A 15,171-nucleotide genomic window follows, 5' to 3' on the forward strand; every position below is an offset into this window, starting at 1 on the left:
TGGCTTGATAATACAGTAACATCATATCCCTTTAATGCGTTTTTAAAAAAAAAAAAAAAAAAAAAGTTGATGCAGCCACCTAAGGAATCGAACCCCAGGGCCTAGCGACTTTTCCAGGGTATTTGTAGGGTATTTGTAGGGTAGTTGTAGGGTAATTGTAGGGTATTTTCATTAGGGTAGTTGTAGGGTAATTGTAGGGTATTTTCATTAGGGTAGTTGTAGGGTAGTTGTAGGGTAAGGCGGAATTTTATCGCTAGACCGTACCAACCTGGCCATTGTCCATTTGTTAAAGACCTCCTCTGAAATTATTACTTATAAGGTCTTATTCTGGGCGGGAAAAGGCCGGGAGCAAAGTGTGGCCTGGTAAGAAGCTTTCGTAATCGTCGCCGTTAAACTTTGTTGAGGACACGTGTTACCTATTGTTGGCTCTCGGACTGATAGGAAGTTAAAAGGTTATGATAGTATAGAAAAAGGCCGTGCTGGTGGAGTAGTTTCTCTGAATCGTGTATATATCTTGTCATTCGCCCAGTGTCCACCAGATAGTATAATAAAGCATAGTATAGTATCGTATCAGGGGCGTGATGGGACTTTAGAAAGGGGAGTTGGTGTAGAGGTGAGTATACCTATAATATAGATAGACTGTTACATATGTCACCACGTATCACTCTAAAGTTGACGTAATTTAGGTATATAAAACCATCGTTTGGACGGAATGTTCTGTATCAATGCCTATAAATGACAAGGACTAGACACACGATAGGGATAAGGGAGGTAGCAATTATGATCACTCAAGTCTTAACTTATGACCTGCAATGATCGACAATAGGAGGTTGAAATATAGCTTAGTAGCTTCTTTCTAAAGGCTCGTATACTTCTATCATACCATTGGGAAAAGAGGCTGGTAGTCTCTCATAGATTCGACGTCGGGAGCGGTAAGTTATGGCTGCCTATTTTTATATCAACAGCGCACCTGTAATTTCCAAATACATTTGTAATTATTTTGAGAGCGTACTCGCATCGATATCTCATAGGATTCACTTGTATCTCTCGTCTCAACATTGGAATTAAAATAGCCAGTATGTTTGTTAGGCGAAAAGGACTATATGTACAAGTGGATCGAATTAGTAGGGTATTTAATCCGATAAAATAAAGTACGTATATATCTATATCGAAGAAGCAGGATCGACAACGGGAAGTTTTTAAGGATTCCGTACGAAGACAAGCCGCCACAACGGTAACGGCAACAGCCCGGGCCCGCAAACACAATAAGCGAGCCCGACAAACGGCCCGCTTCCACATCGCGTAACCCGGACACCTCCCAAACCACATCTCTACCCACACAATAGCGTACAATCAGATCGATCCTGCAATCTCGTCCCCATAACCACGTGCCCGAAATCTCCAGCAGATCGCTTTTCCTCCGGTAGAAGCTAAGGCCGGCGCGACGAGGGCATCTGAAACACGGCAGGGGAGAGGCGAAACGGTAGGGTTCACGATATCCACCGTCTGTGCGGGGTGGTAACGACGACATCTCTTCGTCTCGAGTTTCAGATCTTACCTTGCATCCTCGTGCTCGGAGGGTCTATTACGTCTCTTCTCTTTCTTTTTCTTGTTCGTGATGACGTGATGAGATGTGACCCGACAGGACGGAACGGGACAACGGCCTTCCTTTGCTTCGGTGTTGCATGAGTTACGATAGCTCTGACACCGGGATCCACGCGGGGCGTGGGGATCGCCGTCTATGCGGGCATATCGGAAGACGCGGCCTCTACGCGGCCTCCCTCACTTCCCAGCTTAACCTCCTTAATGAATGATCGAACACCACGTTAAAGTGTCAAGTTAGTTATGGGGGCCAAACACCACGGGCGACCAACCTGTTGGCTTGAACCGTATACGCACTCACTATATCTAAGCGCCTCAATCATCCGATTCCTCGTACAAATCAGCAGCGGCACTTAGATAGACAGATAGATAGATAGAGGGCGGCGCGAAGTTGGAACAGAGCTGCGTTTCGATGGGCGACACTGCAGAACCCCTCCCCCTCTATTGCGACTTTGCTCAAAGCTCGATCTCGACTCGCGGGAGGGGGAGGGGGAGGGGCGTTTTTCAGGTATGCCGTTACCAAGAATTAAGCTTCTGGGCTGCTCGTTTGATATGCCTCGGGACCTGTTTCATCCAGGGGCAAGCCACGCGCCCGTCCAGCTGCTCGGGGCGTGATGCTTGGTCAACTTTGACATGCATATACATACCTCATACATATCTACAGTTAAAGCTTAGTTGACCATCCAATTAAACACCGATATCGATGTCTTTTGTCTTCAACATCGGACGGTTTCCTCCATAACTTGATGCGCCTTACACTATATATCGTCTATGCTATTATACACGTGCCGTGTTATAATATAAGTGAGATCGATACATATACGATGCGCGGCACGCAATTGGTCCGGGTGTTTAAGATCTTAAGTTTTTAGAGCGTTCTGGTTTTTGGGCGAACAAATGGTTGGCGGTTGATCGCCTAGCCGGGTTTAGTTAGGGTCTTGCATATCTGCTATGCTACATATGCTCTGTTAGTGGTACGTGAATAAGAGGCCGGCGAACTACCCAGACCCCAAATCTTTCAAGTCTTTATGCAGGTGCTGTGGGCGTCTATGTTTTTTGGGAGTCGTGATTCGCTTGTGCGAGATGGGGGCAACCGCTGCGTTGGGGTTGGGTTGGGTTGCATGATACTAAAACCTACGATGTATTCCGTACCTTATATGGTATATGCAGTGTATATACTGCTTAAGTCGCAATAGGAGAATTCTATCCTGCCCCTTGCTTTTTTTCGTCGGGCGTGCCGTCGTGTCATGTTCATGCATACATGTATATAAAGCATGAAGTACGGCAGTAGTGGCATAACTAACTATATCAGGTATTTAACCTAAGGTTATACGTGCATCTGGTAGCGTTGTGCGACTTGAAAGTTTGCTACGAGGTACCTACCTAAGGTATTGACAGCTATCCTAAAGTACCCGTTAGTTCCCTGCGCCATCTGGCCGGTCAACCAAGCCCATCATCTTCTGGATTACATACATCAAGTGTCTAAGGTAGTAAACTGCGAGTAAAATATAAACGCAATTAGGTATGTATATGCATATCCTGAACGCCTTAACGTTCTAGTTCTGCGGCGATTCATTCATACGCCTCGATTATATCCGTACCCGAGAATAACGTACATAGAATGAACCCCCTCCTCTTACATACAAAAAGTTCGTGATGCGCGCATTCGTCGAATTAGCGGTGACCTTTTTTCTCATAGCCCCCCACTCGCTCCGCCATACCATACCATACCACGTATAAGGTATACATAGCGAACGTCAAGGTGGGCATTGGCGGTCGCCGGTTCTAGATTGGCGGGATGGGGTCACGCAGCATTAATTATAATATAGTTTGGGCGAGCTTTTCCTCAAAACTCTCGGTGACCACATTCCGAAGGTGGCGCATTTGCCCATCGGGGCGGTAAAAACTTATCGCTTACACGGATCTTAAGTATTTTTTTTTTCTTTTTCCCTGGAGGAAAAGGAGAAATAGAGATGCATACACGCACAGAGTTAAAGTTAGGTTATGTATTACTACATACACGGCAGCTTGCAGCTTGCAGGTCTGTCTGGGCGTTGATGATATGGTAGTGACGGTTAGCGAGCTGTGATACTTCTCTCGTATCCGTTAGTTAGTCCTAATCCGTACTAAATAAAGTCTTCGATGTCAATACCTCGTATGCGCCTTTCTCGAGATTTCTAAAGGAGGTTGGTGAACTACTAGTACGGTGAGCGATATGCTGGATACCAAGTTCAAACTTCTGAGTTGGCTGGGGTGTGTGGTGGAGGAGGGTTATGATTGGTTTGCAGCATTGTCTTAGTCTCGTTCCTTGCAGGTATAAGCCAGTCCATACGTGTAAGTCTTGCTCGTAATAACGATGGTGTCAACTCCTTAGACCGCCCGCTATCGGTAGGAAAGAAGAAAAAAAAAATCTTGGAGGGGTCAAGAAGCGATGCGCTCTACAATACGACAATTGCGATTGGAGATGCGGTAAGGCCGAGTGTGAAACTTGGTGTGTTGAAAAACCAAGATATCGTTGTATCGTCAAAGTTTCGTTTCGCCAATCACAGGCCAGGGACTCCTGTTATACTGAAACATTTATCAGGCTTAGGTCAACTTCGGACGAAAAGGATAGAAACTAGCGATAGAATCCCCCATGTTACAAGATAAGCTATATGCCACAAGCCATAAGCCATATCGCTTTAGCACACATTACATTGAACCCATGAAAAATAATAGATTCAATAGTGAATTCAAAATGAGTTGTGACGTAATGGTATCATTCATCCAAGAGCCACGGTAAGCGCTATGGCAGAGTCAACAATAGACTCATGTAATCCTCCCATTAGCTTATTGCTACTATTTTCCCCCTTATACTGTGGCCGTTGCTCATTCACAGGCATATCCCAAGGTATCAGTTAACACTCTCCCATGAACGATGTCAAACTCAATGCACCTATAACTTGCAGCAATAATAATGCGCCTCCAAACCTAACTCCATGTTGCCTCTGTAACGCCTCCTAGCCGTATGCCCCAAGATTAACCAAATTAATAAGAAATTATGACGGTAAAGACTGTAAGTTTTTCACGGCTTGCTAAGCCGTAAACTCCGTCGCCGATTCATAGAGAGACCGCTTAATATGCCCCTCTTTAATGTTGTTGGGCTTGGGCTCGTAGGTTGTGTCGACGGAGGTAGTTTAGTAAGTAATCGTGGGTGTGATTCCCTCCGCGCCGACATCATGATATCGTTGTAAGTCACGGGGGTCTGAGGCCGTGCGGGGGCAGCAGATGCTGGCTCGTGTCTCCTAGCTTGCTGCTGTTCCTCACCGGCTGTGCGTAACGTATTTAATGTAAGTTGAAGATCCGTAGTTGAGCTTGATATGGACCTCAAACTAAAGATACTGTCTCTGGAGGCGGCGTCCTTAAGATTTGGACGGCTGCGCTTCCTAACTAAATTCATCGTTCTTTGGAGACGATGGAATGGAGTCTTAGATCGAGGGATAACGTCAGTTGGCACCGGTACCTTCGATGCTGACTCGAGCTTGTAGTTGCTAGTAGCAAAGGGGTCTTGACTGAGAAAAGGAGGGCTTTCCCTGGGTATATCCGTGGTGGATGCGAAGCTAGTCTTCCGCAACGGACCTGGTCGACTTTCAAACGAGTTTGTACGGATAGAAGGAGACGAGGATCTTGTTCGAGGTCTTCGAATAGGTGATACCGATCTTCGACCGCTCGCCAGGTCCACTACGAAAGGCTTTCCGACATATATTACCGAGACGGCCCTAGCGGTGTCCTCCTGACTCCTGCGTCGCGCTGGAGACTTCTCGGATTGGTCACTGTTAGAGTCGCACTCGTAGTCGGAGAAGTCGTCCGCGGATGAAGAGGCATCCTCCTCGGAGGAGAGGTAGGCGTCGTGCGGGTCGGTGATCGGTTCGGTCGAGATACGCTGCAGAGTACTCAAAAGTCTTGAAGTCCTGAGTGCACTCTTCTCCGGTAGCTTAGGAGTCGCAATAGTAACTTCACGAGCATCTAAAACCGTAGCCTCTTCGATTATACACGCATCGTCCATATCGTTGAAAACGTCGGCAAGGTCTTCTTCGCAGGTCGAATATGATGCGAAGCTATTTCTCGACTGCTCACGGGATTCCTTGGATATTCTGGAAGACACCGACTTCTGAACCTCATCCAGCCCATTCGGTGGGTGTGGCTGTTCTACAGACATAATGGTGGTCATATTGTTAAGATATAGGATATGAGATATGGGTCCGCCGGCGGTGAAGCGCTCGGGCGTTGATATAGTATAGCAGTGTAATATGGGTGAGTAAAAGGTGGAACTGAACCTGTCGATCCCTAAAGAATGTAAGCTGAGGCCAGCTCTTTTCTTAAAAGGCAGTTATGTAAAGTGCATCGTGGGATTCGAGTGAGCTGTGGGCATGAAGATATTTCATAAGGAAAAGAAGTTGGGCAGTGGGTGGCATACATATTCTTCCTCTTCAACTGCGTTTTCCGTGTGTACATGGATATAAGTGAAGGGTGGGGGGAACGTAGCTACGTACCTTGGTGACAGGGGGGCATGGGACAGGGGGCTACAATAAGGTATATGTTCCCCTGAACCTGGAAACCTGGAACGCTGGAACGTAAGTCTTTAGCGGGTGTTGTAACTCTCAGGACTTCAGACCCTGGCTAGGGTTGAGGGGGGTCACGAATGGGTAGGTGCGTAACTAGGACTGGCTAGTCCATCCTTCTCTCATCAAGAAGAAACCGTTCGAAGTGAAAATATGCAGAGGATGTAACTAATACAGTAATATCAAGAAGAATACGATAGACAATGGGGGACAGTCCTAAATGGGAACATTAAAGGGCTCGATTCGAGAAGAGATGTTGCTTGGCGGACCATCCCGACCCTTTATATCTCAGTAGTCCAATATGTGTTGTTTCAAAGTGAATATGGGAATTAAGGTAGCGGCGTGTGCTTCGAATAAGGTATTGGCGGCCGTTGAGCACTTACATGACTTGATGAACACTGTAGATGTGAGTTGCACAAGTCGACGATGTTAGGTCTTGTTCGTTTCGTACAGACGATAGTTAGGAGAGAACTGTATGCAATATATAAAATTGAACGAAAAGATAAACTTGGGGGGAGAGCTGGTTATGAAATAATAATCGGAGGGCTGGGCCGAAAAGCAATCGGACGACCGATGCCATAGCCACCGTACGCTTTCTTCAATGGATGTAGGTATGCTATTTTGTTCGTGCATCTACCAACAATTTAGGTACCTATGTAGGTAGTTAACTTATGATATGATCAGCTTCGCTCGCTCTTAAAACCATGATGCCATAATGCCATAATGTCATCCTATTTCCAGATACCAAACATATTTATGCCTTTTGCTCGGTGTGAAGACTTGAATAAACATTCGAGAGGATACTTTTGAATAGCGGACAGACCAGCATTGTGGAGTTCTGCCAACGGAATCTGTAAAAATACTTCCATTCAAGGACATGATCGCCCAAGGGTCCAATGGTTAGGATCAGGTTGGTCGGGTTATTCGAGGTAAAAATCTCCATTATTTCGCATGCACCAAGTAGAGTCGGTGATAGATAGGATTGGGGTCTACGGATCCGTACGGGAGATCCGTTCATCGATAATCCTTCATGACGATAGACTACAAGCCCGTAAGCCAAACTTTTTGATGTGATTGTCACTCGAGGTTCCGTGGCGCAAAGATGCATTGTAGACGAGGCTCACACGCGTAACACTGGGCTGACCTGTGCTAACTACGGAATACATACATAGCATATTGGATCGAGACCCTTGAAGCTGATCACCGATTCGACAGAGTTAATACCTATTCGCGACATTTTTAAATAGTACAAACTTGGTATGTAAAATCTTGCAGTTACTACCTACATATGTACATGTATTACATCGTGCGATATAATTCCAAAATTCAGGCTTTCAATGCATTAGTTAGGTAGAATAGCGGTACAGTATGTAGTGGCCTATTCAACTAATTTTGACTAACTTGGTGCCGTTAGACCCCTAAACCCCACCGGTACTAGCCACTGCAGCCGGTTACGTGCGACGTGTACTGCGTGTATAACATGTCTAAGTCGTGGGCTGTCATACATAGCCCGCCGGGACTCGGGAGACCCGTTCTTTTATTATCCGTACCACTTCTTCCTTACTTTAGGTATCTAATAAGATAATTAGCACCAGAGATAGATCAATATCAATCAAGAACGCCTCAATTCGAATAGTAGCGCAGTCGTGGCTGTTTGCATACAACATCACTCATCGCGAGTGGATAGCTGTCTTCAAAATTATCTGTTCACCGAGCACCAAAACCTACAGTATTGTATTGTGCAGCAGTGATCTACATTACCGCCGACTATCGCCGAGACTTTTACGACGATTCATCCTCCAATACGGCAGGTACATAGCGGAACACTTCTCCAAACCACACTCTACTGTCTTCTTTCACGATAGGGTTAGCAAGGGAGAAATGTTTTTATTCGTGTTTTTTTTTTCGTAGTTGACCTTCCCGCTCAGCAAACCGACTCAACTAGTTTGATATGTATGTCTTCAGGAGAAGGGAGATCGAAATGTTTGAACCGTCATGTGAGAAGCGGAAGAGAGGATACGCGGACTGCGAATCTGCCAACCATACCTTAAGGATGCAACCCGCATCAGACAGGTTCCAACGCTGATGGTCGTCGTACTTGAGTGATTGGTCTATCGTCAAGCTCGGCCGCTTGGGTACCATCGAGGTTATACAGGGCCTGGCCACTTATAATGCTAGCCTTTTCGACGGGTTCACAACATCCTTTCACGTCGTCTTTAGCGTCAGGCTTTATTCGCAAATCATACTTACGCATCTCGTCGGTCGTCCATTAGATAGGCTCTACCATATAAGCCAGGCAAACATTCGGATGTTTTGCACTCCCCCCTAATCTATTGCGAGAGTTATGATTATCCTATCGTTGAGTGCGGGGAGATGATTTCAACCACTTTTACAGGAGCACTCGTCGTCAGCCATCATCCGTCATGTATTATGCATCCTTCTATATAATGCGATCGAATCCTTTACCCCGGACCTACTCGAACCTACCAGATCGAGTTGACAGACTATGATCTGAGTTCGAAATATTCAATCGTACTGACAGAAGGACTTCTAGTTTACTATATCGAATAATGGACCGAATAGTATATTACCCCTTAAATTCATGAAACGGTGTAACCCGAATTCACTACGAGTAGAGGCAATGACGCGCTTCGTTCCGACACGTTTCCAAGTACGGATGGTTAGTGACAAAACACCTCTTGACATCTAAACTGCTTCATGAGTACCTGCGTATAATTCATCAAACATCCAATGCATTAAAGGCCCTATGACATATTGCTCGCACTGCCGAGGGCCCGGTTCCAAAAATTCTCTCTTCGCCAAATAATAGCCTGAATCTTGCATCTGCTTGAGTGCATATGTGTGTCTCGCTCGCGCATCATCTTCCGTTTGAGCGGGAGACGTTATCGGAACCTGCTTTCGACTATTTCGCCACAATATCCTCCCTTCGGGCATATGCATTCCCCGTACCCAAATTTACTGGTTTCTAAGAATACATCCCATGAGATTCGAGTCTTATTGTAATGTAATTCTAGTACATCGAAGTACGTACCTCCACATGCGATCGTTTCGACGGGTTATGGCGTCACACCCGCTAATCCTCATCTGAAACAGCCAATAACGTCAAGAAGAAACGTCGCTCTCTTGCCTAGTTTAGTTAAGCTAGATTTAGGCTAGCATTGATCCCCACAACCTTAATCCTGATCGCGTTTCTAAAAATGCATCCCACGAATTCTGACGTGACAAGCTTCCATAGCACTTTTACTCTTTCTCATCAACTACCTATACCGTAGACGTCGGTTGATTTTCAACCAACCATCATAGATGAAATAATCCAAGATGATGATCGAATAAGGCGAATCCTCCACAGCTCTACTTCCTCGATTCAAGCTCTGTAGATCTTGCGGATCTAGCTTAAGCTTACTATCCAAAGTGCATTAGCATCTTTAAGACACACCTCCAGCCACCTAATCAATAGGAAATGACATCGACGTTTGTCACGACGCCTCAAAACCCTGGCTCGGATTGTTTGCAAGACACCTTTTTCTTGTCGACTTACCGGGTGCTCCGAATGCCTGCATAAGGAGCCTTGTCCCGGTCAACTTGCGAACTGAATGCTGAATGAGGTTAGGCACTGGCAGTTGATTATGAACTAGAAACCCCCCTGCGCGTGTCCCGGCAGCCTGATAGACGATTTCGGCCGAGCCTGGGATGCAACTATCGTCTTAAAATATCACCTCAGAGTAGCACATGGCATTCGTTCCCTTGCATACCGAAAGTCTGACTTCTATTTGCTATGATAGAGTTATAAGTCCGCTGCCAAGCTGAGCTACTTGGCTTTGTCAGCTTCCTCCCAGAAAACTCACGTTTTGATTCGAGGCGCAACTTCACTATCAAAGATCCAAGGTCCAAGCGAATAGTCTGTATTCAGTCATATTCGTGGCCCACGAGCCGCTTACTACGGTGTACGAATGGGGCCAGCATCTGCCGTGTCAGAATAGGGTACCCTAAATCGTCATGGAGGCCGTATATGTGCCCTAATCGGGATGTGCCATGGCCAGGAGGCGTCTGCTTAATCCCCGAGTTCGTCTAGCTCTCAGCCGCAGTCGACCCCTAGAGTTGAGACGGAGCCTAACGGTGATTGGCGAGTAGACGCCCCCAGGTTCCTAGATAGGACTCATTGCGGGCCAACTACTAGATCAGATACGTCTCCAGAAAGACAGCAATTTCACATTGTTACAGTGAGATAGGTAAGTTCGGACTCGTTTAGGCGCTGATCATGTACCTAGGTAAGGGCAACTCTGTAAGGTCGGAATGAGAAGCCGAGAGGCGCATTTTACATGAGGATAGGCCAACTAGCCAGGTTGTGTTACTCACAAGACGACGGCCAATTTCATGACAACTATTGAGCTTCCGATGACTTCCGTCTACTTACGTTTATTGCTCTAGCCCGCCAAATGGGTCGTTGAACTACCGGCAAACGGCATCTCAGGCTTGTCGGTTTGGGGCGCATCGAACTTCTCCCTGTCGCTTCTAGAAATAGAGTCACTAGCATGCTTTCTACTCCTTACCGATTGTTGTTTCTACGCTAGGAGTAGAAGTTTTGATTTCCATGTGCATCTTGCCATCGCAAGTGAAAGTTTGGTTAAAACACCCTTCTCAGAGTTAGGCGTTCGCAGTAACACACAGCTACGCCTCATCCTTCCGGTGCTTTATTTGCGGAGGCCAAGGGCAATTCATTCTAGACGAAAAGTTTAAAGTTCTTTAAGTATAATTGCAAGCGATCCCATTCGGGTATCTTTGAAACATCGCGAACCCCGTATCTTGGTTCTGGGGAATCCTCTTAGTTGTTTCGCAGCTACCGACCTGCCGTAACGGTCAACAGCCACTATATACCTGAATCGCAAGCCACGCAAGGGGGACAAATATTTAATATCTACGAAGCCCACGGGAAATTATTCAGGACCTCGACTTACGTTCTTTCCCCTTCTCTGCCTATGTCCAGCTCCATGGCGGTTGAGCCTCAGATTCTACAATTAGAACACACCTTTTCTCTAGCTGCCCAAATGCCAAGTTCGACCCCTTACCCAGGGCTAGCGGCTTGTCGCACGTCTCCTAAGCTAATTCCGCGCATCCCTAGAAGCTTTTGTCTTCCGAAATAGGCACTACGTAGATCTCATCGTCTAGATTGTTCGTCCAAAGACGAAGCCTATTTAGGCAGCCTACCGCAGAAGAACTAAAGTTGGGTCGCTGGAGACGGGTCGGTAAGAAGCTAATAGTGATTAAAAATAGCTCCCACGAGGAGTATCTGTTTAGCGATCCGAAACTTCGTTTATAACTAGCTTCATGACGGGGGAAACATATCATCGTAATGGAGCTTGCGCTAGCAATTGAAGACGCTAACAAGCGACTCCATAACGCATTTTCATAGGCCAGACGATAATTGATATATAATTCTCAATTTGCAACTAAACTTCAACATCCGCCAATAGGAGGATAGATCCGGAGTATCAACTCCCCCTAGATAAGCCAAATTCGGCGAGTCTAGTAGTCAGGTCGGCAACGACCGGCTTACACGACGGGGCGTGTAACTCAGTGGTAGAGTGCTCGCTTTGCATGCGAGAAGCCCAGGGTTCGACTCCCTGCTCGTCCATCTTTTTGATTTTTTCGGGTAGTGAACCTGGTATACATGGCTTCAATGAATTCATTTCCTTCTTTTTATTTTTAGTGTATTTAGTTGACCTGGCCCTTTATGGAGTGGTCTTTGGTTCTAGAAGGCAAGTAAGGTAGGTAGTGTTGATCGCTATCACCTTCAGTCTTTGTCACAAAGACTGTTATTGTTGGCTCTTCGATACGAGGAACACCGCTGTTTCTTTGGTAGAGATGATTCAGCTATAGTACTGTTGATGCATCGGTTCGTTTTATCCTGAAGCTTGTAAGGGGTGTTAAGCCTGAGACATGGTAAGCATAGCCACTATTCTCGAGTCTGAGAGCTAAGCTCTTGGTATTGCGGTGCGCAAATCTACTCTAGGTAGACTGGAATTCATCCTTACAGAATGCCCAATGTTCCCGCCCTCATTTTTTTCTTACGTCATGTTAGTATTCTCATGGGACAAGACTTCTGGAAGAAAGGATATTTTCAGTACCTAATGTATAACCATGGGCTCCGATGGCTTGATTAGAGTTCCTTATGGCATAATCAAGTTGTTTTTATGCCTTCTAGTTTCATGTTATGATAGATACACTAAGCATCTTTACATGCTGCGGTATTTCCTAATACCAAGGCCTATATCGAAGCTCTCCCCTTTATCACCTTTCGTCTTCGGGCTGCTCGTATTTACCGAACAAGTCTCCTTATCTCAAGCCTATGTATTAGAAAGGTTCTTATGGTGCTCCTAATAATAATAGATGATATAGGAACTTGGTTTAATCTAAATTCATAAAGGCCAAGTTACTAAACCTACTTTCTATATGCTCGCAGAGGCTACAGTCCTAGAGCCCCTATCTTCGCTCCAAATCCAAGTTTCCTACGACCACCCCCTTTTTGGAAAAGCCCAACATCAACACTGTTAAATTACAATATACCATGGGAATCAATTCATCACAACTCGATCTTTGACATTCGTCAACACCAAACACAACGTAACAATCTTATCATCAATAAACATACTCTTTCAACCACAAACAACTATTGTATCAAGCATAGTTATAAATGCCTATAAATTCCACTATACTTATCGTTCATATGAAACCTCACTTAACATCATCGACCATTAGTCGGCCTTGTTTAGCTCAAATACTCAATCTGACCTGTTCTCGTGACACTCGCCAAAATGGAAGACATCAAGTTTGCAGATAGCGTGATGCTGGCTCTGTTAACATTTCTAGCTCTGCCAATATTGGTATCTCTAGCGATATATCTAACATGGCTGCTTTGGGGGGTCATGGTCGCTGTGCTGATATATGGCTTCTGTTGCAGAAACGACGTCGCAGTCGCATATCAGCAGTTACGCCTTAAATTTCGGCAGCTTCTAGGTAATACGACCGTAAGCAGTGCTGCTACCATTATTTAGTATTACAAGGCGGAAATTTCGCCCTGGTGCTTTCTTATGCCGGTATGACTACCTAGTTACGTTAGTTAATGAACAATATTAGTATTGATAGGACTACGTCTAAGATGATTGAAAATTTTATTTGCTACAATATACGTATGCTAGTATCAAATTATTAATATTTCTCTATGAAATAATAGTAGCCATAGAATCCTCTAGCTTAGGTAGGCTATAATTGAAGACTTATATTTGATACTATATCATCTACACATATGCCTATCACGCAAACAGCTGATTTTCCGCGCGTATAAACTTTTGTAATAAGACACATGATATAAAGTGGATGTACTACGTTGAAGATATAGGTAGTATATTATCTGTCTTCTTTCTTAGATTATACCTTTCTCCCATTAAAAAGAATTAGAGTTGTTCCAATAACCTTGTTTTTATTACGCATAGAAAGGTCAGACCGCCTGTCTCATTTCTACCTCATTATACAGGTTCGGAAGAACGTATTTTGGCTACCTCACATATCATCAAGGGAGTGATGCGCTGTATCAAGGTCACCGTATAAGTGAGGGTATTGTATAGGCATGGTAGTAGTATATTGTATAACTAGGAGAGTAAGTGATAACTATCTATCTAGTGAGTGTATAATAGGGTAGCTTAGCTAGCCCCGTGGGGTTAGTTGATAGCCTTGCAGTTATCCTCAACAAAATAGCCTTATCTACACTGTAATGAGGAGTCTTCTTCGTCCAGATAAAGCCAAGAACTTCCGTCTCTGTGGGCCAATATAGCTGTTCGGCTGCTAACAATGTTCTCGACAAGAATGCAATCGGTTGTATGGCTCTTCGTGGGAAAATTGGGTTGCCGTCCGAATCCAAGGGTTCCATACGAGTTGGGCTATACATGTCCTTGAGGACGCCGGCAGGGGTAGATGGGGCCATTGCTACTGAAGTTATAGAGGCCGTTTGGAATATAGGTTGAATATAAATTGAATAGTGTGTAGTAATTTGTTGGTTGCGTATGGTGCCGGGTGTGTACGTTACGGAGGTGGATATCTACCTTTCTCGTCCTTTAGACTACGTTTGCTGTGGCTGAATAGATTATCGTGGTAGTTCGGGTTGCCGAATTGAGCTAATACGCTTGGAGTATCTGGCGGAGTCTTGAGGTCGATCAATGCTGATGCGTCGCAGTTCGCTGCGGTCCAGTCTGGTTGAACATACGGCTGACAATCCAATAAGAGAGTTAGTAACCGTGTACCTTGGTTAAATCTTATACCAGCAAGAGTTACTTACGGTTGTCAATATCTTTCGTAATACATCGCATAATATCCCTTTGGAATTCCGTAGCTCCCATTTTTTCACCAAAAAGCCAAGACTTCATCAAGGTTTTATACTGCTTACGACGGCATAACTTTTGTAGACCGTTGTTGAAATGATAGGAGCCGAGGGTTCTTCCATAAATCCATTGAACGAAAAAAAAATAGTCTGCTCGGTGGCACATGGACAGTGATCCGCGTAAAAATATTCCCGGTTGCCTAAGCTTCGCTCCCGGCGGAAATACACGAAATGGTTGGCAAATAAGTGTGTGTGGACCCCAGCTTTCTTTAAACCACCCAGCATAATACCGAGGGCGGAAGAGCAGCATAGACTGGTAGGCGACCCAGTTACACTTTGATGATGTAGTTTTTCCTGGATAATCCTAACGGAGGAGCGCGACGGGAGCAACTGTAGAGTGACAAGCCTGCAGCTGTTCCACGGACATGGATTTGTCAAGTTGTGATTATAAGTTGAGGTATACAAATAACTGAAATAGCTTGTTCTTGGGCTGGTTATATACCTTTGGAAGCCATTTTTGCGTAGTCAAGGAAATGATTGAAACTACTGGTAGAAGTGAAAATTGTTGTAGGTAGT

General features: G+C 45.2%; 3 protein-coding genes and 1 non-coding gene across 4 annotated transcripts; 1 reads left to right on the forward strand and 3 right to left on the reverse strand.

The window, feature by feature from the left end:
- Nucleotides 1-4,083: 4,083 nt before the first annotated feature.
- On the reverse strand, nt 4,084-6,049 carry F5Y00DRAFT_236475 (uncharacterized protein). The gene has a single exon (XM_048007703.1). It carries the CDS (start codon nt 5,810-5,812, stop codon nt 4,667-4,669), a length of 1,146 nt encoding a protein of 381 aa, XP_047864976.1. The 5' UTR covers nt 5,813-6,049; the 3' UTR covers nt 4,084-4,666.
- A 5,735-nt stretch (nt 6,050-11,784) lies between these two features.
- On the forward strand, nt 11,785-11,856 carry F5Y00DRAFT_t84. The gene has a single exon. It is a non-coding gene; the product is annotated as a tRNA-Ala (tRNA).
- A 1,985-nt stretch (nt 11,857-13,841) lies between these two features.
- On the reverse strand, nt 13,842-14,458 carry F5Y00DRAFT_236482 (uncharacterized protein; the record flags this gene model as incomplete). The annotated part of the gene is made up of 1 exon (XM_048007704.1): nt 13,842-14,458. A coding segment is annotated over exon 1 (305 nt), but the record flags the coding sequence as incomplete, so codon positions are not given.
- Nucleotides 14,301-14,614, reverse strand: F5Y00DRAFT_261862 (uncharacterized protein; the record flags this gene model as incomplete). The annotated part of the gene is made up of 2 exons (XM_048011285.1): nt 14,301-14,467; nt 14,554-14,614. The coding sequence occupies 2 exons, from the start codon at nt 14,612-14,614 to the stop codon at nt 14,301-14,303; spliced, it is 228 nt and encodes a 75-aa protein (XP_047864978.1).
- Nucleotides 14,615-15,171: the final 557 nt, after the last annotated feature.

This window comes from Daldinia vernicosa (genome assembly GCF_022497035.1).
Source record: "Daldinia vernicosa strain CBS 139.73 unplaced genomic scaffold F5Y00scaffold_22, whole genome shotgun sequence".
Lineage (NCBI taxonomy): Eukaryota > Fungi > Ascomycota > Sordariomycetes > Xylariales > Hypoxylaceae > Daldinia > Daldinia vernicosa.

Bases quoted from the DNA above. Each gene is read 5' to 3' on its own strand.
- F5Y00DRAFT_236475 (XM_048007703.1), bottom strand. From the start codon at position 5,812: ATGACCACCATTATGTCTGTAGAACAGCCACACCCACCGAATGGGCTG.